Below are 23,214 nucleotides of genomic sequence, written 5' to 3'. Positions count from 1 at the left end.
CCCAATTCAAGAGTCTACTTAGATTTAGAAAAGATTGGCACTAATTCACAAGAAATGGGGTTTCTTCAATGGGATCCATTATCCAGAGAATTTCCTGATATCAGGGATGTGTCTTCTGATCTCTCCAGACAGCATACTATTAGAAACGAACCATGTGAATGTCAATGTTAAGAAGAAAACCACAAGCCCTCACGACCGTGTTATTTGATGTCGATGGCTCATGCTGTTTTATCCAACCTTTTTAATATCAATACAGCTAAACGAGCCTGGGCTCCATTTTTAATTGGGCTTCTCTCTTGCCTTTTCGAGACTCACCCTTTGAAAATATTTAAGTGTTAATTCAATGAAAACCAATGTGATTAGAGTCAACTGCAGAATTTCCCCCCTACTGAATTACATGGGCAATATCATGTATCTTTGATCTTATTACATTTCACAAACCTCCCTCTATCTAGATACTTATAAGTATTTATCTAGATACTTACACGTCATAGCCATAACATCAAAGCACCTTACAAACATGAATGAATTGATCCTCACACCTTGTGAGGTAGGAAGGTATTATTATCATCCCCATTTTACAGATGAGGAAATGAGGCACAGAATGAATTGCTCAAGGAGTCCATAGGAGAACCACAAATTGCAGCCAGATCTCTTGAATCCCACCTGCCTTAACTACCAGACCAGCCTCCCTCCTTCCCACAGGATGGTTCAGCCCATTACCTTTTCTAAGAGCTGCCTCAGCTGCTTTGTCCTGGCATCACGTGAGCACATCGTCTGTTGGGGAGCCACCACTGTGCATATACACCGTCCCTCGCTGTCTTGGGCAGAGCTGTAGACCTGCCAGCTTTCCTCTGGGTTGGTAGGCAACACCTAATTGATACATAGAAAAGGGAGTGGGTTAAGTAAGACAGGGGGACACTTAGAGGGATAGTGAGAGTGTAGGGAAATGGGTGCACGGGAAGTATTCAGTGCAACCAAAAACATTTTTTTTTAAAAAAAGCAGCAATAGAGCAACACCACAGAAACATAATGGAACCATGGAATAAATAAAGGAAAGGCTCCTCCGAGGGCCCAGGAAATATGAAGGATAGGATGCATTTTTAATGTAAAAATATGGATTGGGGACAGGTAAACAAAGAGTCTTATGGCATGAAAAGGAGAGCGAGAGTTGAAGCAGATAATATGGACACAATGGGGAAGATTGGAGATATGTGGGATGGAAAATCAAGGGGTAGTGGGGTCGGTTGGCATCATTCGTTCAAGTGAGTTCTGATGCACACCCAGCCTGTGGGAAACTTGATGCCATGCTATTATTAAGACACACACTCAATTTCTCCTTGACACACGGAGAATGAAGTGCATCCTGATGTACTAGTCAGTGTTCTCCTGACTCCAGGAACTGAGCAGCAATCAATGGGAATCTGCAGGAAACAGGAATTCGCTCTTACGAGGAAAAGGCAACCAGCATTTTTACTGGATTCCCCCCTCTGCTATTCAAAGTGTCCCAGGAGATTTTCAGGAGCGCTGCAATATTTCTTAAACTGTTCTGTTAACCCAAGGAGGAGAGAGAGCCCAGAATAACTGTGAGACAGCACGCCAGCTAACGAGGAATACAACCTTGAAGATGTAATCAGCACTATGATCTGGGCTTCCATAATGCATATGTGGAAAGGGAGTCCAGCAATGAAGCTAAACACGTTCCCCACCCTCTGCAGAATCTCTGACCTTCATTTCCCTTTAATCACACAACATTTGCAAAATACATTATTTAATCACCGTCTCTGATCATTTTGAAGAGACCAGTATTTCACCAGCTAGAAGGAAAGATGCTGGTTTAGTGCTTAAATATGCAATAAATAACCTTGCAAACAGCCAGACTGATAGATAGATAGATAGATAGATAGATAGATAGCATATGGAGATAGACCAACGGACGGAGTGTATGGGGGTAGATAGACAGACAGACTCCAGCTAAAATGATTTTGGGTCACATCACATTCTTGTAACAGGGAACAAACTGCCAAATCCACTCACAATTAACAGAGACACTAAATCAAATACTCTTCATCTTGCAACAGTGAGGCTGCAAAATGCTAATTTTTTTAAGACAGCAGCATACAGCCTGGAGGTGAGAGGTGTCAATTCTTTCCTGCTAAGGGAAGAAAGAAGGGTTGTTATGCTCAGCCATTTCCAATAGATAAGAATCCAGTCTATAGAATCCTTTCAGAAAAGGCAAGGGGCACCATAAGGCATGACTAAAATGCACTTGCAACTTCCCTGATGTATTTTTCATCCCGATAATGGCTATTGATTCCAGGCATCTGAGTGCATCCGTTCTTGTGGGTCTTACACCTGACTGCAAGCTATAGGGAAATGACAAAACGTCATGACACAGAAACTTTTGATATTTTTTCAGGCAGGGAAATGCAAAGGGGAAGCCAGCCCCACTCCCAACTTCTCCCCAAGACACCCACTTTCCACCCGCAGGACGCTCTCCAGACTCCTGGCTAACAGGTTGTTATGTAACAGGACAGCGCTCTAAGAGGGGCACCTTAGCTGCCCCGCCGAAGCACAAAGGCAGCTTTGCAAGGAGAGGAGTGGCAGGACCCACGAGCTCTGTGCCTTTCCTTCCAAGCAATCCACCATGCTGGGAACGTGCCTTTACCATGCCCTGCTGCTAACCAGGGCAATACTGCCCCACTGCAATGCAAATGAAGCTGTAGCTCCATCTTGACAACCTATTTAATGAGAACCCAAAAGATTCCTGGATTAACCCAGAAACACCCAGTCACATGAAAGAGAGAGGGAGAGAGAAGGAGGGGGTGGGGGAAGGGAATGGGACAAGGCACTATGGCACGATTAGATTTTCTAAGACCAAATCCTCTGCCAGCACAACTGCAAAACATCTTCATCTCCTCCTTGCTCCCCCCAACACACAGCCACCGGCCCCCTAAAAAGAAACCTCTGGGATTTTCCACCCGGCCCATTCCTGAGGCTCTACAAGATGAGAGAGCTCCCTTGGGAAACCTCTGAGAACAGCATTTAAACACACACATCCTCTCCTGGTCAGTTGCAGGACACGGCCACCCAAAAATGGGAGCAAAGCTACTCCCTTCCCTCCCCACCCCAATGACTGGCCTCTGCCACCCACTTAGCTTCCCTGGAGTCAGACGATCAGGCCAGACCTTTCGACTTTACAAAACAAAGCCAAGCCAAGCCAGCCAAACCAACCATGAAAGTGATCAGCCGCGCTACCCTCACCTCCGCTAACAGAACGCGCCCCTGGCACAGGAAACAAGGGCCAGCAGCATCTAGCCCTGATCCAGAGCAAACTCTGCGCCCCTCCTGCAAATTAAGGATCTGTGCTTCCAGGCCTCCCCCTTCCCACCCTGAGACACACACAAAGTGCATAGATGTGCCCTGCACACCAGCCCCCCGGCACGCACACAAAGTGCTCAGATGTGCCTTGCACACCAGCCCCCTGGCGCACACACAAAGTGCACAGACATGCCTTGCACACCAGCCCCTCTGACACACACACATGAAGTGCACAGATGTGCTTTGCACACCCACAAAGTGCACAGACATGCCTTGCACACCAACCCCTCCGACACACACACACGAAGTGCACAGACATGCCTTGCACACACACACACACACAAAGTGCACAGACGTGCCTTGCACACACACACACATACCCCGGGCACACACACACAAAGTGCACAGACGTGCCCCGCACACCAGCCCCCCGGCACTCACCCCGGTGCTCCTGTCCAAGGTGCCCCCCGAGGCTGCGGTCAGCTTGGTGGTGTTCAGCCCCACCAGGGAGGGCAGCGTCTGCGACATCCAGTTGGTGATCATGGCCATGGTGCTCAGGACGACTCCGATCTTGAGCAAAGGCACCGACATCTCGGCGGGGCTCGGCTCCAGCCGCCCTTCATTCTGAACCGGCTCGGGGCTGCCCGCGGCTCACCGGCCCCCGCTGCTCCGCCCCGCCGGCCAAGCGCTTCCTCGCCATCCCGGCTGGGGTCTCCGCGCTGCCTGGCTCCCCCTGGACCCCCGCAGCGCCACCTTCCCGGCGGGCGCCGCTTGGCGAACCGGCCCGCGGAGCGGAGCGGAGCGCGCAGGGGGCGCGGAGCGCAGCGCCCAGCCGGCCGCCCCGCACGGGGGGTTTGGGCGGGGGGAGAGGGAAGGGTGCTGGGCGCTGGTTCCCAATGTGGAAGGAGCCGGTTCTCCAAAACCCCGCGTCTCCCTGGGACCTGCAATGCACATGCCTGAAACTGACAACGGGGCGGGATGAAATGGAGGGGGGCGGGGGGCGGGGACCAGCGGCGAGTGGGAAAATACAACGCGCGCTGATGTCAAACTGCTGGGGAAAGGGGGGGGGGGGGAATGATTTTTGGTGTTTGTTTTAGTTTCTCTCCCCTTTTTGCTTCTCTCCAGCGCCCCCTGGCCGCCGTTCGCACAGACCGGCAAAGCCTTTGTGGACTTTTAAAAGCAGCAGAGTCCTGTGGCATCTTATAGACTAACAGACGTTTTGGAGCATGAGCTATCGTGGGTGAATACCCACATGTCATGCATCCGACGAAGTGGGTATTCACCCACGAAAGCTCATGCTCCCAAATGTCTGTTAGCCTATAAGGTGCCACAGGATTCTTTGCTGCTTTTACAGATCCAGACTAACACGGCTCCCCCTCTGATGTTTGTGGACTTAAATATCACAAAGGCCAGGTGGGTAAGTACACCAGGGGGTGCCTCTCCCCCTTTAATAGCAGTTTGCATCAGCACCACACCCAGGCCGGGGGCTGAGGCGTCGGTGACCCCCAGGAAGGGTTGGTTAGGGGAGCTGCCAGGGAGCTAAAGTGTGGCACAAACCTGCGGTGCTCTCTTTTACCAGCCTCTGTTGGTGAGAGAGAAAAGCGGGGCTACCCCCCAACGCTGCATTCACAAATATTAGGAAGAACCCAAACAACTAGGTGAAAAGAAAATAAGGAGGACAAGGAAGTGGATTATAATCAGAGCCGTGGGCTGGCACAGCCTTCCCCTAGCAAAGCTCTCTGCCTGCCTGCTCCATATTTTTCCTTGTACAGTTCTGAAGCCAGACAATAATTGTCTGCACTATTCTTGTAGCATGTTGGGCCCAGGATATGAGAGGAATGAGGTGGGTGAGGCTATATCAAACTAGGGGACCTGCACGCTAGGGGCATGCGAGAATAATCCCGTCCCAGCAGACAACACATCGTGTTACCCCTTACAGACCGTCTTTTCCCCTGTTTTCATCGGGATATTCTGACCCTATCTCAGATGGGGGCATGGGTAGATTGCATTGTCTGGAAAGGGGTATTCAGCCTAAAAAGTTTGAAAACCACGACTTTATTGGACCAACTTCGGCTGGCGGAAAGGACAAGCTTTCCAGCTTCACACAGCTCTTCTTCAGACACTCTGGTTACCTTCCCCAGGTATTAACTGGCCTGTTTGCAGGGCACTCCATCTGCTCTCATTTTAACTGGAGCTCTTCCCCATCCCCCTTAAGAGAGGCTAATGCCACATGTATCGATCTACTTTTCTGCAAGACAGTGTGTTTCCACTGACCCAGCCTTACATGCGATGGCCATACAGTCAAAGTGGGGGATCTGCGGCTCTGTTATTCTTGTCACTGTCTCTCTCCTCTGACCCAGCCACTGTCACTTAGGGTCTATCTGCACTGCGATAAAAGACCCGTGGCACAGCCGCAGCTGGCCCGCATCACACGTCTTGGGCTGCGAGACTGTAAAACAGCAGTGTGGACGTTTGGGCTGGGGCTGGAGCCTGAGACTCTCTGCCCCACGTTTTTTATCGCAGTGTAGACACAGGCTTAGATTGACTCTGACCCTCAGCACTCCCATCCTAAGATGGTGGCTCTTCCTCCACCTGCCCTGGCTGACAAATGAAAACAAATTAAAAAGAAAAGTCCCTCATATTTCCTTGCCTCGTTTATAGCCCTGCCCGCAACCAGGCAGTGAAATCAAAATCTTATTCACATGAGGTTGACTTCTCCTTCCTTAACCTTTAGTTGCTCCAGTTCCAAAGGAAGCCCAACCCCGCCCTAATGGAGAACAATCCGGCAGAGGCAGACTTCAAAGAGCCCTCCCTGATTCTCTCTAGAATGCTCAAGACAGCAGGATGGCAGAAGGTGGAAGATGTGATGGAGAACAAGCATCTTCCAAGGAGGAGCTGTGATTCATGGGGAGGCAAATTAGGGCATCAACTGGAGAGAGATGATCCTCCATGTCTGAATGGGGAGCTTGCTACATTCTGAACATGTCTGTTTCATTGTCTTAAGTTTGGGAGAGATGTTCTCCAGCACTAAGAAAATGAACTTCCCTCTCTACCTCAGCCCCAGCAAATCTGACGTCTCCCATGGGTGGGGAGTAAGGTACCTCAGCTTTAATCATCATTATTAGTTGTGTTACAGTAGCTCCCCCGTCAAGGATTGTGTTAGTCATTACACAAATACGTCACAAAAAGACCGTCACTGCCCCAACAAGATGACAGCGTAAATATAAGATGAGACAGACCACTAGATACAACAGACCGATGGAGTGGTTGAAGGTCATGCATTTCAGATCACGTCTGTCCCATTAGTCTGGGGTTGTATGAGCTAGATCAAACGAGTGGATCACTACATGCCCTCAGATGTGACCTCTGGGACTTCAGACCTAAATGATGAAGAGGCATCAGTTTTTACATAGCTGAGGCTGCAGCTAAGTTTCTGTTTAAAGGAGATTTTGCAGCCTCTGCCAAAAAACCCTGATCAGCCAAAAGTTGGCAGGTTAAATCATATAATACACATCGGGCCAGATCCTCATCTGGTGCAAATCACTGAAGTCAGTGGAGCTACACTGGTTTACACCAGCAGAGGATCTGGCTTCTTGGTTTCTTTTTCCGAAAAATCTCACATTGCAATTGCTTGCACTGCAGTGAACCAAACTGTAAGTAGGAAGCCGCATGGCCATTTCATTGCAAACTGTGCTGATGGCTTTGTCAAAACATTTTCACTGAAAGTGGCTTCTCCATAAGGAAACAGTTCTCATTCAAGATTAAAAAAAAATTCCTTAAGGGGCTTATATAACTTTCCCAATGACTTCAGAAAGGAAGCGTTCCTCTGATCGAAATTCACGAGTCCATCTTATTTTTTTCTAGGTTAACATTTAAATACCACATGCAGAAGAGAGATTACAAAATTAATCCTCTGGTCATGTGCAGGATTCCCTAAAGAATAAAAATCACATTTCTTGCTCCACAGTAATAAAGGCGGCCTCGGGGGAATCAGAGGCTTATCCCACTGCTTCCTGAGATTTCAAGAGGAACAAGAAGTAATCACAGCATTTAAAAAAAATAATAATAATAATACAAACTCTTTCCTCTTCTCAAGATTTGAAACAGCAAAACAATTAAGGTAAGATGGAGAGTTATATGCAATTGTCTGTAACTTCTTTCAAGGAGCTGCAATGCATACGTTTTATTACTGCAACACTGGTTTTCATCTTTGTGTGTGTGTGGAGGGGATTTAAAGGTATTTAACTTTGTATTTGCAAAAAGGTCTAATTTCTTGCTGAAGTGCAATTGCAAAACAGTGACTGACATGCATATTATGCAACTCTGCTGCCAGAGAGCCTCTGCAATTGTTGGATTCGAGTGCCACCTTCTAGCGTAGATTGGTATTGCAGGCACCCCTTCAAAAAGATACTTTGTAATACAGTGGATCATCAGTGATGATAAATACAGTGGCCCAATGAATCATCTTACTTCCAGTCCTCTTTGATAACTCCTTGCCCCCTCAGGGAATTTCTAAATAGCTCTGAAATGGATTTGTTAAGAGACAACTCCCAGTCTGCCTTTGTCAGTGTGAGGGCAGACGTTGGCAGTGAAATATAGACTAACAGAGAAAGTTTGGTGATGTCATTCAAGTTTTTGGTATCTCACGGGTCAGATTTACACTGGTGAAAACAAGGATCTGTTTCTGTAAGTAGGAATAACTTGCTGCTACGTAACTTTTTAGCTAACTAATCATTTACAAATTCACTATCTACCATTCTTATCAGCCTCCTGTTACTGTCATATCTGAGCACCTCACAATCTTTAATGGATATATCCTGTGAGATACGGCAGTGCCGTTATCATGGTTTCAAAGATGGAGAACTGAGGCACACAGGCTAACGTCACACAGAGCAGGGAACCGAAGCAGATTTTCTGAGTTGCAGACTAGCATCCTAATCACCAGACCATATTTCTATCCTTCCCATAATGGGATAACCTGTCCCATATGCCATAGAATCCTAGAAATGTTGGGCTGGAAGGGACCTTGAGAAGTCATCTAATCCAGCCCACTGCACTGAGGCAGGACCAAGTAAGACTAGACCAGGGCTCGGCAACCTTTGGTACGCGGCTCACCAGGGTAAGCACCTGGCGGGCCGGGCCAGTTTGTTTACCTGCCGCGTCCGCAGGTTTGGCCAAACGCGGCTCTCACTGGCCACGGTTTGCAGTCCCAGGTTGCCGACCCCTGGACTAGACCATTCCTGACAGGTGTTCGTCCAACCTGTTCTTAAAAACCTCCAGTGATGGGGATCAGCCAGGGTTGAGTACGGGGGCTTTGCCCAGGAAAACTCTATTGAGTGGGCATTTAGATTCCTCCCCCAGGCTGCTAAAAGGATCTGTTTCATGGTAGTAACCTCTACCCTGCCTGCAACCTGCTCCTATTAGATGACTGGAAAAACTCCTGTTGACTTCACCGGTGCTGGATCAAAGTCTCAAAAGAGGTACAGACAGTGGGGTGCCTCTACCTTGCCCTGAGCCATGTTTGTAGAAGCATCCCTCACAGAGCTGGTCTACACCTGTGCACAATCCCACCACCTATAACCATAACCCTAGCCCTAGCTTTGGATCCTTCCGGGATCCCCACCACTCTTGCTGTGAGCAGGGGAGCAGAAGCAGGACTTGCCCTTCAACGAGATCAGGGGAGTTTTAAGAAACAGAGCAAAGCCAAGCGGATGCTTCACAAGACCCCCCTAAGAGGAGAAAGGCAAGGCCGTGCACAAGTGCAGACTCCAGGCCTGCGGCCTCTCCCTTTGATGGCAGTGGGAGCTTTCAGTGGGATTGGAGCATGATTGGGTTCAATCTCTGGATACACCCAATGGCTGCAGATTGGAAGAGTTTAAACATGATTCTCTTCCCACAGCTAGTAGGACCCTCTCAGGGTAGAAGCGTGTCACTGTTCTTCATGATGGGCCATATCCAATGCAAAAATTCCCACTATGCTTTGCTTCCCAATAACCCTAGCAAGCCTGAAACTAGCTAAAGTTTCTCTGTCACTCTTGACCTTTTTCACCGCACCAAATCCCGAGCTCATTGCTCATTTGTCACTCAGTCCTTAACGGAGGCAAAACCGTAATCGACTGTCATGCACGCAGTGTTGTTGTAGCCACGTTACTCCCAGGATATTGGGGAGACAAGTTGGACAAGTTAAAATACATTCTTCTTCAGAAGAAGAGCTCTGTGTAAGCTCAAAAGCTTGTCTCTCGCCAACAGAAGCTGGTCCAATACAAGATAGTACCTCACCCACCTCGTTTCTCTAATTGACTTTGATGGCACTTTGCCCAAGTATGAACTGAATTAAAATGAGGATATGGCCCTGCGTGTGCACACCATGGCTTGTTATGACAGGGTTGCTCATATTGCAGGGCCACTGCCATTAGAAGACTTTTACTAAGGGAGGGAGAGGGAATTATCCCAAACCCTAGTGTTCAATCCTACTGATATTTCCTATACTGAATTTCCATGATTCATTAATTCCCAGGGAAGGCTGCCATAAGTACTGGTGGATGGTAGAATATTTTTCCTTCGGTGCAAATATCCAACAAATAATTAGATGTAAATGTGTGGCTTCATTGGAACAACTCAGATTTACATTGGTGTCACTGAGATCAAAATCTGCCCCAGATTCTTACCAGGATGGTAGCAGTGAATGCTTATGTCTAAGGTAAAACTCCATCTGCAGAGAGCTCTGAAAGGAAATCACATCCTTCCGTTCTATTCTAGTCTGTTCAGGTTCTTATTCTAGGCTCATCACCACAGTATCTGAGTGCCTGGTCCCGTACAACACTTACCAGTGCAGTATTTATATCATTTCAATGCTCATTTGGAAAGCAGGGTATGACCTAAAGCTCACCTCTCATGCTAGTCTTCAACAAATATATAGAAGAAGAATTAGTTCAGAAGCATAAAGAAATCATCATCTTTTTTAGGCCTTCACCTTCTACCCACATAGCATTTTTAACATATTTTCTTATATAAAAACTATAACAAAAATGCATTCTGTAGTTTTTATTCCACCAGGCATGTATAAAGATTCATTCCCCCTCAGTACACATAGGTACTTTTATTGGTATTCAGGAGTGGTAGTAGTACTATACAGAACCATTCCCCCAAGGATTGAAAAATGCTTTCCAAATGTTAAGCTTTATAACACCTTTGGGCTTGACCCTACTCTTGTGGAAGCCAATGGCAAAGCTCTACTTTAATGGCGCAGGATCGGGGCCTCTGTGAGGTAGGAGTTTATTAGACTTATTTCACAGATAGAGCACACGAGGCACGGGGACCTGAGGTGCTTGCCTGTGATCACACAAAGACACAGACTCCCATAGTCTGGGCTCTCAATCTATTCCCTCGCCTAGATCCCTATTCTAACCATCTTCCCTTTATGAAAATTATGGGCCAGATCCTCAGCTGGTGTAAATCAGCATAGCTGTACTGCCTACACTGCTTTCCAACAGCTGAGGAAGTGGCCACGCATAGGCTAAGCAAGGGAAGAATAAACCCATTTGAATTTTTAGGCTCCTTTGCTTCCATATGCTCCGGCGTATCCATCCTCTTCTTTCAAGCGCCCGTTAACATAAGGGGAGTTATGCACGGACATCCAGAGAACAATGACTCTCTGAAATCATCATGGACAATTCAATGACTTGATGCATTTACTGTCTTTCCAGATCCCTGGATTGGAGCCTTCCTTATCAGACCCTAATTCCATTATTTATAGCTCAACCTCACATGGCAACAAATCGCCACAGCACTTTCTCCAAACAGTCAGTCCCACCTGGATGTAGCGGAAAGGGGCACACAGAGATGCATCAATTCCAGCCCCAAATGGAGGCTTTGCAAAATCCATGATCAATAGTAATGTCTCTATTCTATTTTTTAAATAGCAATTATTAAACAAGAGGAGGGGTTTTTTTGGGGGGGGGGTTCAGATTTAAATATTGGCACGCAAGGTTAGAAACCCCAACACTGCAGCTTTATGCTAAGGCCTGAGCCCCAGGAAGTGAAAATGACCAGTGTATTGACCTCGCCCAAGCTAAGTGAAATGCAAAAATGAAACCCTCATTGTTACTGCTCAAGTGGACATCAGAGGCAGGTTCTTTCAACTGTTATGGTCTAAAAGGTGATAGTGAAAAAAAGCCACAAGGACATCCAGGACATATGTTTAAATACATTGGGCCTGAACCGACATTCACTTACACTAAAGTAAATCAGGAGTAATGTCACTGAAGTCAATGGAGATACCGTGGTGTAAGTGCAAGAAGAATCAAGCCCATTGTTTTCAACCTGACAGCATCCTCTTAGGGATGCTTTCCAGTGCAATGCAGGATCTGGCCCTTAAAGAGAAACTGGCACCTCTTCGAATTTTTGACAAAACCTCTCTTAGTCTCAGGTTTGCCTCGATATCTCAGATCCCCTCTCCTCTGACTGCTTCCTTGTTTATCACACAGGTTATCTGGCTTGAATAGAGGCTCCTTATGTCTCTGAGTTTATCTGTTCCCATTGTGTATTCTACACCTGATGTCTCCATGACATCAATCATTTCCAGAGCAGCCAATTCTGATGTCTCAATGAGTGAATTACTACTGTAATGAGATAATAAGCAGCAGGGAAAGATGAACCGTTTGGGAACAAAAGATCTCATTTGCATGCATATATCCTTAATAATAAAGGATGAGGCAAGAAAGATATAAAAATATATGGTATAGAATTGATTCCACTTAATAGCAAACTGCTTAATGGAAAATTTCACTAATGAAAAAGTTGTTGTGCATGCATAATGTAAAATGAACCCAGCTGACGGCAATTGACCTGAGAGGCCCGCATTCTCAAATGTGGTCAATAAATTTGTGTCTCTATTTATGCATGACATGCTAATAAAATAGATCTTTGTCCCCCTCTAGGGGATGGTCCATCCACGTAAGAGGTTATGAAGTTGCCACAGCTACCAGGTGGAGACTTTGGGTCCTAGCCAAATCCTGTTGACCACAGTAGAAAGACTCCTGTTGATTCAGAGGGATTTTTAGCTCTGTTCTTTAGCTTAAGAGATACAGGCTCATCTTTTTATCAGGGAAGGTTCTAGGTGTCCCAAGCTGTGTTAGTTACACATGCGGAGCCTAACGTGTATTTATGTCAATGGCAGCGTAACGTGCCAGTTCAGCAACTGCCTGACCAGCAAGCGCAACTGTTATTTTCACATACTATTTTCATGCTTCCTTGAGTTCACAAACAAGTGCATGCACATAAATGCAGGGGCAGATATGGAGGCGGGGTTGAAGTCAGCAGTGATAATGCCCTATGGATTCATAGACTATAAGGACCATTGTGATCATCTTGTCTCAACTCCTGTATAACACAGGCCAAAGGTCCCCCTTGTTTGAACTAAACATCTCTTTGAGGTATGTTTTGTAGAGTTCTTGAGCACCAAAACCAGGATGGCAGTGGGTGGCAGCTGTGCTCTGGAAAAACTCTGTGACATCCCACATCAGTGCTCCTTTGGAAGGGAGAAACCTGAGAATGATTCCTCCTGCCTGCCCCACACAACCGTTAGGTGAAATTCACCACTGTGCAAAGGGCCAGCATGAGACATATGCACCATTTAAGTCTCACTCAGTTCCTCAGAATGAGGCTTACGAGGTGCCTATAGGCCTCGTGCACCGGGGAGAACTTGCCCCATAAGGCAAATCCTGTCCAAACAGCGCAGCCCAGAGTAATCAGGCTGGGTGGCCGAGTAGCCTACACATCTATGAGTAGCCTACACATCTATACTACCCGCCGGATTGGCGGGTAGTGTTCGATGTATCAGGAATCGATTTAGTGCGTTTCATCTAGACCAAATCGCCGCCCGTACTCCACCTCGGCAGGAGGAGTAAGCGGAGGCGACGGGGGAGCCGCGGCAGTCAACTCGCCACCACGAGGACGGCCAGGTAAGTTGAACTAAGATACTTCAACTTCAGCTATGAGAAACCCACCCCCTCGCTAGTGCCCAGGCATTATACTCTTAGACCCCTGAGCAGCAGCCAAGTCATTCTATGGTGCCTCGGGGCTGCAATAATGCCCCCTCTGAGGGGCAGTGTCCGATGGGTTCATGTAGCAATAGATCCGTCAGCATTACGCCCATGTGTCCCTCCCTCCCCAACCCAATCAACTTCCTGCAAGCTGGGGAATTCCAAGCTCCTCGAGGGACTGTGTTCTGTGACATGGTAGGGACCCCAAAGCCTGTGTGTGTTTCCAGAACACTTGCCTCACCCCCAGTCTTTGGGCAACACACCCGCACAAAACTTGCACTGTGTGCAGTGCCTCTGGGCCTGGGGAGCGGAGAAAAGGATCTTTCTCTTAGTGTCATTTATCACAGGAGTTATTTGCTTTTAAAGTGACACTGACTAGCTGTTATCAGCGGTAGGCAACCTATGGCATGCGTGCCGAAGGCGGCACGTGAGCTGAATTTCAGCGGCACTAACACCGGTCCTGGCCACCGGGCAGGGAGGCTCTGCATTTTAATTTAATTTTAAAAGAAGCTTCTTAAACATTTTAAAAACCTTATTTACTTTACAAACAACAATAGTTTAGTTATATATTATAGACTTAAAGAAAGAGACCTTCTAAAAACGTTAAACTGTATTACTGGCTCGTGAAACCTTAAATTAGAGTGAATAAATGAAGACTCGGCCCACCACTTCTGAAAGGTTGCCAACCCCTGGTCTAGCTGTAGGTGCAGAAAGTTCACAAGGAGGCTTTGAGAACTGGAAGTCAGGTGGACTGGCCTCTGCTTTGGGAAATCCCAGCGAATGGGGAAAATGCAGTGGGAAGCCGATGTTCACATTAAACAGACTGGACTGCACTGGGCACATGGGTGCATAATAGTGTACTGCAGATGGTCTAGACAGATGCAAAGTACACCATTCTAATGCAGATCAGGCTTCAGGGGCTCTTTGCCTGTGGGGTTTTGGTTCCATCTATGACACAGACAGAGACCACTTGCAAAGTACAGCTCTGGCCCTGGATTCTGGTCTGGATTCAAACCCTTCCATGGGTGAGATGTTCATGTCCAGGATTCTACCATGGGCGCCTCTCTAATGTGATAAGTACATGGCAGTATATTGTACATCAGCATCCATCGGTGTGTGGCTAGACAGAGACGCACGTGACTGTGGGGTGGAGGGTTGGGCAGCAGAGTTACTATTAGAAAGAATATTTTTTGCAAAGTTTCTGCTCAGTTCTCCCAGATTCCCTCTGGGTTGTGAGCCCTTTGAGGCAGTGGGGACAGAAGGGGGAATTCTGTGCTTCTCCCGTAAATAGTGCTGTATAACCAGGGCTGGGAGTCACAGGAAAGGGACCACAACGCCCCACTTAGTGGCTAATAGCAGAAGGGAGCTCCCCCGCTTCCATCCATGAGTGGGAGAGCAGTGCTCCCCCTCCTCCTTGGCTGTGGCAGGGAGAGCACCCCCTCCTGCTTCAATTGACTGTGACCCCTGTGCATGGCCCAATTGGAATGCAAGGGAGGTGAATAAACTGAGAAGAGACTCCAGGAACTGGGCGGGGGGGGATTGACAGCGAGCAAGGAGCATTATTTCCTCCATAGTCCTTGAGCACCGAAAGCAAAACAAAGTTCATGGCCTCATTCTGCTGTCTGTGTGTCCCACAGCTGAAGTCAGGAGAGCCCAGATCCCCAGAAGGTATTCAGGGGATCAATGGGCGTTAAACACCTCGGTACCTTTGAGGAGCTGAGCCTAAGAGCTTTCATAGCACTAGGAACGCCTCAATAGAGCAGGACTGCACTGAAGCAATAGAAATGTTACTAGCTTCCTTTCACCTCTAATAGAGACTCCTGCTTTATACTTACCCTGCACCTCCCTATCCTGAAAGATCCCAATGTGCTGCACAAACCATGGGCCTAATTCAGCAGAGCTTAGCCACCCTGAACTCCCATTGATTTCAGTGGGAGTTCTGCATAAGTTATGTATGACTGGCTCTAGCCACATAGAGCAGCACTGAAATGCAGCCACTTCTGGGGCGAGGCACGGCATGCTGCACAGCAGTCATGAGGATGTTAAATTCTAGCTATGAACACGGGACAATTCCTTGCACATGGTACGTGCCGTCTGAGTTTTACTCTCTACACACAGTGCCGAAGGCCCTGAATTTTGCAGCAAAAGGCTCATGCTCTCAGTATTACATTTGAACAGAATAATCCCCCTTTACAGATCTTTGCTTTGTACTAAATCTGTGTTCAGCTAAAGCTGCTCTTGACACTAAACCTACAATCTCATAGCAAATGCCAATATATGTCAGCAGTCTGCGAGCCCGGTACAGCAGCATTACAGTTAATGGGAGTTTTGCAACAATTTCAATAGATGAGGTTTGTATTAGGCGCAATTATCTGCATATCTTTTACGAGCATGTCTCCTTAAGGTCAATACTGGGGTGTGGAGGGGGAAATATTTCCATAGGTCGGTTTGGAATTACTGTCCAGAAAGTCTTTTTAAATGAATAAATAAGTATATCCCATTGTTGAGTGTGTCAATTGCTTTATACTATCATAATTAGTACTGAAGTCTGGCAAAGCACCTGCTTTAATCTCCCTGCTCTTGTCCTTCCCACAATATCTCACTAGATTTAGAGTATTGTCTACTGATCGGAGCAGAAGGGATTGAGAGTCAGGACTCCTGGATTCTACTTCCAGTTCTGAAAGGGGCGTGAAGTTTAGTAGTGAGAAGATGCAGGAGACTGGTAGTCAGCACTCCTGGACTCTGCTCTGAAAGGGAAGGGAGGTATAATAGTTAAAGCACGTAAGAGATTAGAAATCACTATTCCCAGCTTTGGCACTGACTTGCTGTGCTACCTGGGACTCACCATGGCCTCTCTGAGGCTCAGTTTACCCGTGCGTAAAAAAAACCCACTTCCTTCAAGAGGAACGATACTTAATGTCATTGACATTTGCAGAACTCTCCGAGATCCTCAGATGAAAGGTTGTGTGCAAAAACAAAGTGCAAACTTCTTCCCTTTCACAATGGTTCATGCACCCACTTGCCTCATGAGCAGCTTAGCTTCATAATTATCCAATAACAAATCTGAAAAGAAACATGTTCCTTTCCTTCCCTGCCTCTGCATCTCTACAGCCATGTTAGTGTTTGTCTTGAGCATTACTATGGCCCTATGGTTCATGGTTTCATAATAGCAAGCAAAAGCCGCAGCTTATCACTCATAACTGAGAATTGGCTTCTTCCATTGTCAATGCAGTTTTACAGTCCTCATCCACCTAATTCAGTTAGATAGTAATTAGTTTTGTATTACTTTACACAGTGATGCTAATACTGATTACAAGGCTGATAACTTGAGTAATAAATATAACCCAAGGCTGACAATTACCTGTCTTTTTTATTGGTGAAAGCTGAAGTTAGCGAAACGAGACGCTAATTGGTTTATGAAATGAGGCATCTGCCTCATGTTACGGGCTGCAGATTTGCAGCTTAATTCTACCAATGTGGCTCCACAATAGGGGATGTAGGAGCCTAGCAATCAGTGTGAACGTTTGAAAATCACCTCGACAGCTACAGCTAAACTAGCACAGTCTAAGGCCTGGCGTTAAAGTGAGTTAGAACTGAGTTGCATGGGTATCAATGTGCAGGGGGAGTCAGAGAAGTGCTATCTTCCTTCCTTGCTCTTTGGCTCCAAAATCTAAGGGCCACATTTTCAACTGCAAAGCAACGGGTGTGATCCCAAAAATGCATGCCTGGTTCTCCTCTCACTTTTGCACCAGCAGTGTAACTCCATTGACCTGAGTGAAGTTATTCCTGTTTGACTCCAGTGTCAATGAACCAGAAAGCCCCCAGCTTTGGACACTTGGAAAATTGTGCAAGGGGTGCAAACTGATACGTAGACAGTGCATTTGCACTCACAATTATGAGGTTTTACAGATCCATTGGAAGTGCACACTTTTTTGCCAGAGCACCCAGGGATGAAAACAGTATACTAATGATCCAGATATGCTATTTTGAAAATCTGTGGCAAAGTTCCCTTTAGAGCCTTAAATGGGAGCCCTAAATAATAACTTCCCTGCCCCAGGGAATGTATATTTCTTCTGTGGATTGAATTATTACTGCTTAAATAAATATCAAAGTGTTTCTTACATCTCTATGTACCCTCAAAACTTCTGGAAAAAGCTATGGCAATTTCATAAGTACCTCAATGTGAAGTTAACAGCCCTGTTTTAAGAGAGACTGAATATATTACAAACCAGGATTGGGGATGGTGTGGGGGAGAGTCTGTAATCCTGATTGTGATCTGACACCTGTTTTCCATTCATCTAACTCCACTGGTTTAGATGGAGTTACTCCTGATTTACACCAGTGCAAGAATCAGGGCCTATATTTAAATCTGCAACTATAGCCATATATAACAAACCTTTTGAAGCAGATCCTCAGGTGGTATAAATTGCCATAGCTTTATTGAAGTCATCTGAGGATGTAAACCGTTATCTTTCTGGGGTTTCAACTGCCAAAGAAAGAAAACTCTTTCTGAGCTCAGAAGAACTTTGGCTAAACTTGCATGCATGTAGATGGAAGAATTGGGGTTTTGCCTGCCAATGGCAACAGGTACCAGTGTCTGCCCTCCTGCCTAAACCCTAGAGGCACTGTTTAGTAGCTGCTGTAAAATCCAGTCCATTCAAATTCAACTGAAATATTCATCATTTCATGATCTGGATCACTGGCCTGTAAAAATGCAAAATGCAATTTAAAGACTTGGGCTAGCATAACCCTCAGACTCTAATATTCTGAATATTTCCATATGGAAATAACTCTGAAATTAAAAAGACAATAACATGTAAGTCTAAAGGGATAAAACGACAAGTGGGGAATCAAAGGGCAAGCTGGAATGACAAGACTCTGTGACACAGAAGTTTGGCCAAGTCCTGTTATTTTGACTTAACTTTTAGTCAAGACTTGATTCCAAGCGTGTGCTAGTTTTTCAGGATTTAATCCACAGCGTCCGTTTGCAATGTCCCGCATGCGCCAGGAGAGAATTCAGGGCTGGGGCACAGCTAACCCTGCTGTTCAGAAGCCAGCTGTGACTGGGATTACTTGAGAATTCAGGTCTAGTTTACGGTGCTCAGATATGATTAGTTGGAAACAACTCTCTCCCTTCCCACCAGGAGCTGGTTACCCTTCTGTACACAGAGCAGCAGCAGTCGTTCACTGAAAGGAAAGCAATGTACTCACCACGGCAAAGTCTGTGCTAGCACCCCTTATGGGGAGTACTTGGGGGGGTGATGTGCATGCTTCCTGTTATTAAAGGGAGGAACGACCGCTTTTGCATTGTCACTGAAAGCTGCCTAATTAGAAATGAATCTTCCCTTAACCATGACCTCCCATTGGGCTCTCTGGAGGGGGCAGGGGAATGCGGAGGAGAGTGTGACTCCAGTGCATGTGATAGAGATGTTAATTTGGCACCAAATTAAACGTGGGAGGCACGGAACTGGGCGGCGTCAGGGATGAAAGGCCTATTTGGGGATTGCATCTGGCAGCTGTGCTACGGAAATGAGATGCAAAAACTCTGAAACGGATCTGCAGAGCCAAACAATTCTGCAGCTCCGCGGGAGAGCTTTCCATTCCCAGAGAACAGGAAGGCGGTTCGGAGAAAGGAGCCTAAATCAGTGTTGCCAGCTCCAGGTGCACAAAGTAGACAGTGAAAGAAAGCAAGGAGGGTATCTACTCAGCTCCGATTTGGGGGCTGGAGCACATGACTTATGAGGAGAGGCTGAGGGAACTGGGATTGTTTAGTCTGCAGAAGAGAAGAATGAGGGGGGAATTTGATAGCTGCTTTCAACTACCTGAAGGGGATGGTTCCAAAGAGGATGGATCTAGACTGTTCTCATTGGTACCTGATGACAGAACAAGGTGCAAAGGTCTCAAGTTGCAGTGGGGGAGGTTTAGGTTGGATATTAGGAAAAACTTTTCCACTAGGAGGGTGGTGAAGCTCTGGAATGGGTTCCCTAGGGAGGTGGTGGAATCTCCTTCCTTAGAGGTTTTTAAGGTCAGGCTTGACAAAGCCCTGGCTGGGATGATTTAGTGGGGGATTGGTCCTGCTTTGAGCAGGGGGTTGGACTAGATGACCTCCTGAGGGCCCTTCCAACCCCGATATTCTGTTATTCTATGATTTTTGCTAAAATCTAGCCAAGGTTTGTGTGTTTTTATTTAAAACCAGTGGGCTAAACACTGCTCTGGGATAGCTCCGCCGAAGTCAGCCAGGGATTATTTTGGCCCAGAGCTTGTCGCTGGAGTGGGCTGATTTAGTTTCCCCAGACTCAAGTTGGGACAAAAGTTCTTACACACCCACAAAACAGAATCTGATACTCCACCAACACCAGCAGCTGCCTCCAGCACAAGAAGATGCAATTGCTAAGGTGTCCTTGCAGGAAAATGCCAAGGCAGAGCAGGTGGGTGCTGAAAGAGAGAAAGAAGCCATTAAGCAGCTGGGGGAAAGAGTTTGATGCAGCCAAGAAATTCAAATTCCCCATGAAACAGATACTCTCATGCTCGCCTGGGGGCAACCAAGAAGGGGGAGAGGAGAAAAGATACAAGCTTGCAGGGAAGGCAGCCCAAGTTCGCTGGTGTTTATCACGCCAAAGGAGGATGGCAGGTGCTTCATCAGGGAGCACTATTTGTTTGTTTCTTGTCCGTTTCATCCTGTTTTGCCCAGTTTGGCGCATGCGGGTGTATGTGAGTGAGTATATACCCTGGTGTATTTACTCTCTCAATGCACACAACAGATTTTTCATTGGTCAGTCGCTTTAGCTATAATTCCTTCCCAGCCCTTCCACTTTACAGGCAACTTGGAATTGTTTTTAACAAGCCCCTCCCTTGGTCCCAACGTTTTAAGACTTTGCTTTGGAGATTTCTTCCCATTAGCAGCAGCTCAGAGATATTCTGTAGGTGAAACATGCTTTATCCACTAAATTTCAGTGCCCAGGACAGTGACTTCAGAGGCTAGTGTGTGTGTGTAATAATAATAATAATAAAAAACTATCTAGAATGAGAGTCCAACTGTTAATTGGTTCCATATCCGAGAGCCTCTAAGGGAGGCTCCATTCCTATGTATTTATTGCTTACAGGCAATGTTACAATTAACACCCTTCTGCCCCCACCACATAGAGTATCCCCCTTGTGATCACTTTTCTCCTTTTTTGCCTGATTAAAAGAAAAAGCAAAACCACCTTTGTTTCTCAAAGAAGTGGAATGGACTTTTATTTCCACTCCCACAAAAAAACCCCAAACCCTTCCTCCCCCCCCACAACAATAAGTGGGCTTGGAAGTACCGAAAGGCAATCAAAGAAAGAAAGAAACAGCCCCCAAGCATGCCACAAATGGAAACACCGAGGGACATTTAAATGTCACCCTAAATCAGGAAAGCTACCGCCACCAGTCATTTATCTAGATAAAGGAGAGGGGGTGAGCGGGAATGAAACAGAAGTGATTGCGGGTGGAAATTACATGTTTTACAAGGGAAAATAGAACTCACACAAGTAGACAGACTGACTGACCAACCCCGGGCTTACCAATAACAGAATGTGCATTTCAAGCTACTTATACTATTGCATTTTTAAGGATATCACATACACCCCCAATTCCTGTCCATTTACCAGCTGGGAATTGCATTGAGATGGTAGCAACCTCATCTTTCACTGAGGACTTCTCAAAGAAGAAGAAGGAATTAAAAAAAAAAAAGCAGGATAACACTCAAGCCCCCCAGTGATGCAACGTTGTGGCAGATGATGATGAATTCCCTTCCTCCCCTAGTGAAACAAAAGGCAGTCACATTACAGAGTCACCAGTTTCACCTTACCTGAATTTCAACTTTTAATTGGGGAGGGAGAGTTGAATTCAACCACCCTACCCCCATTCCAAATCTGGCTGCAATAAAAATCTACAGCAGCTCTGAAGGCACAAAGGCAACCTTTAAAAAAAATCCCCCTTTAAGTACGATCTCTTCAGCAGACACACATACACCTTTATCCCTCCACCCTGGTTCTCCCTATGCCCTGCGCTCCCCCTCACTGCTTGCCCGCATCGTAGGAGAGGAATTTGATGAATGACCTCTGCTGCATGTTCCAAAAAGAAGGAAGGGGGAGGCATGGGGGGGGGAGTGAAATTGACAGAAAGATGCAATTTCCTACTCTAGTTTCTTTTGTGCTCTACAGCTTTGGGAGAAAATGGCGTTTGGAGAGAGAGAGAGAGAGAGAAACCTACTTGAGTTAGTTCTGTTCCCATCAGCAGAAGAAAGAAGAGACTCAGAAGCTTGCTTGTAGGTTGCATCTCTTGCACACAGTTCCAGGTACCTGGCATGCAGAGTTCCCCCTCTCCTCCTGGGTTATTTTCTTTTGCTGCGTTGATCACCGACTCCCCTTTCTTGCTTTTGAGTCCTTAGATTTTTTTTTTAACTATGATTCTCTCAGTACCCCGAGAAAGCAATGCAAGAAATCTGCTTAGCACAGCCTTCACTTTGCATATTTAGTGAGCGCCCCGGTTCTCCTCTTCTCTCTGATCTGGCTCTCCCTGGCTTTTGTTGTTTGTTTTATTCTTATTATTATTATTTAATGGCTCCCCTGATCGAAAGACATTGGCGAGGAGAAATTCAGCCGAGCACGAAATGATTATCTCTGCAATTGCCAAAAGTTTGCCTTGAAAAGGGGGGCTGATGGAGGGAGGACAGGGATTTAAAAAAAAAAAGGGAAAAGAATTGGAAGGCAGGGGCTACTAGCAGGGATGGATGTTTGAAACAGGATGTGACATCAACAAAGGCGGGGGAAATTTAACTAGACACGGAGAAGGGAATGGAGGGAGGGAAGCAGCAGGATCAAAAATGCAGCCAGATGCAAAAGGGGAGGGGTCAGATTTGGTACTGGGGGGAGGGGGCTGAGGCTGAATGTGGGAGGGTCCCTCTGCAGAAAATTGAAGGCAAACCCTGGCCCAGTTGCAGCAGGCTTCGAAGTGAGAAACTCCCGTGCATGGAAGCAAGAGAAAGGAACAGCTGCAAATAGGAGCCAGCTGCTGTATTTTAAAGGCAAAGAGGATTTTCCTTGGGGGGATTTAACAGCACCCCTCTACACACATCCCTCATTCGTTCCCTGTTCAGGAGACTCAGGATTGCAGGCATTTAAACTTCAGACCTGCATATTGCCACTCATTGGCATTCAGCCATACCCCATGCACCTTCCATTGGTGTCAGAGATTAAAAAATAAATAAACAGATTGCTTGATTGATTTTGGAGAGGGTGGGGGTGGAGGAATGTCTCTGATCTAGGTCATGGCAATGCCAAAACCTCCACCCAAAAAAGGAAACAATTAGGGCTGTCAAGTGGTTAAAAATTAATTGCAATTAATCACGTGATTAAAAAAAAATAATCGCATGATTAATCACACTGTTAAATAATAATAGAATACCATTTCTTTAAATAGTTTGGGATATTTTCTACATTTTCAAATATATTGATTTCAATTACAACACAATACAAAGTGTACAGTGCTCTCTTTAAATTATTATTTTTACAACTATTTGCATTGTAAAAAGCAGAAGAAATAGTATTTTTCAATTCACTTAATACAAGGACTGGAGTGCAATCTCTTAATCATGAAAGTTGAATTTACAAATGTAGAATTATGTACGAAAAATAACTGACTCAAAAATAAAACGATGTAAAACTTTAGAGCCTACAAGTCCACTCAGTCCCATTTCTTGTTCAGCCAATCGCTCAAACAAGTTTGTTTACATCTGCAGGAGATAATGCTGCCCACTTCTTGTTTACAATGTCACCCGAAAGTGAGAACAGGCATTTGCATGGCACTGTTGTAGCCAGCATCA

The 23,214-nt window shown here is 46.2% G+C and overlaps 1 protein-coding gene across 3 annotated transcripts in view; it reads right to left on the bottom strand.

Moving 5' to 3' along the window:
* OLFM1 (olfactomedin 1) overlaps positions 1-22,184 on the bottom strand; it is a 50,886-nt gene extending 28,702 nt beyond the window's left edge. The window contains exons 1-2 of one of the 3 annotated variants that reach the window (XM_044992849.1): positions 21,603-22,184; positions 724-873 (exon numbers count right to left, since the gene is read on the bottom strand). In XM_044992849.1, the coding sequence (XP_044848784.1) occupies positions 724-873; positions 21,603-21,698 (246 nt within the window). In that variant the 5' untranslated portion in view covers positions 21,699-22,184. Of the gene's footprint in view, positions 1-723; positions 874-2,037; positions 3,061-3,762; positions 4,275-21,602 lie in introns of those variants that run through there. The other 2 variants (XM_044992848.1, XM_044992850.1) reach the window with 2 other exon arrangements.
* Between the last annotated feature and the right edge of the window lie 1,030 nt (positions 22,185-23,214).

The sequence above is a fragment of the Mauremys mutica genome, chromosome 18, assembly GCF_020497125.1.
Source record: "Mauremys mutica isolate MM-2020 ecotype Southern chromosome 18, ASM2049712v1, whole genome shotgun sequence".
Taxonomy (NCBI): domain Eukaryota; kingdom Metazoa; phylum Chordata; order Testudines; family Geoemydidae; genus Mauremys; species Mauremys mutica.
Note: the sequence above shows the minus strand (reverse complement) of the source record. Positions and strands in the feature narration are given on the sequence as shown.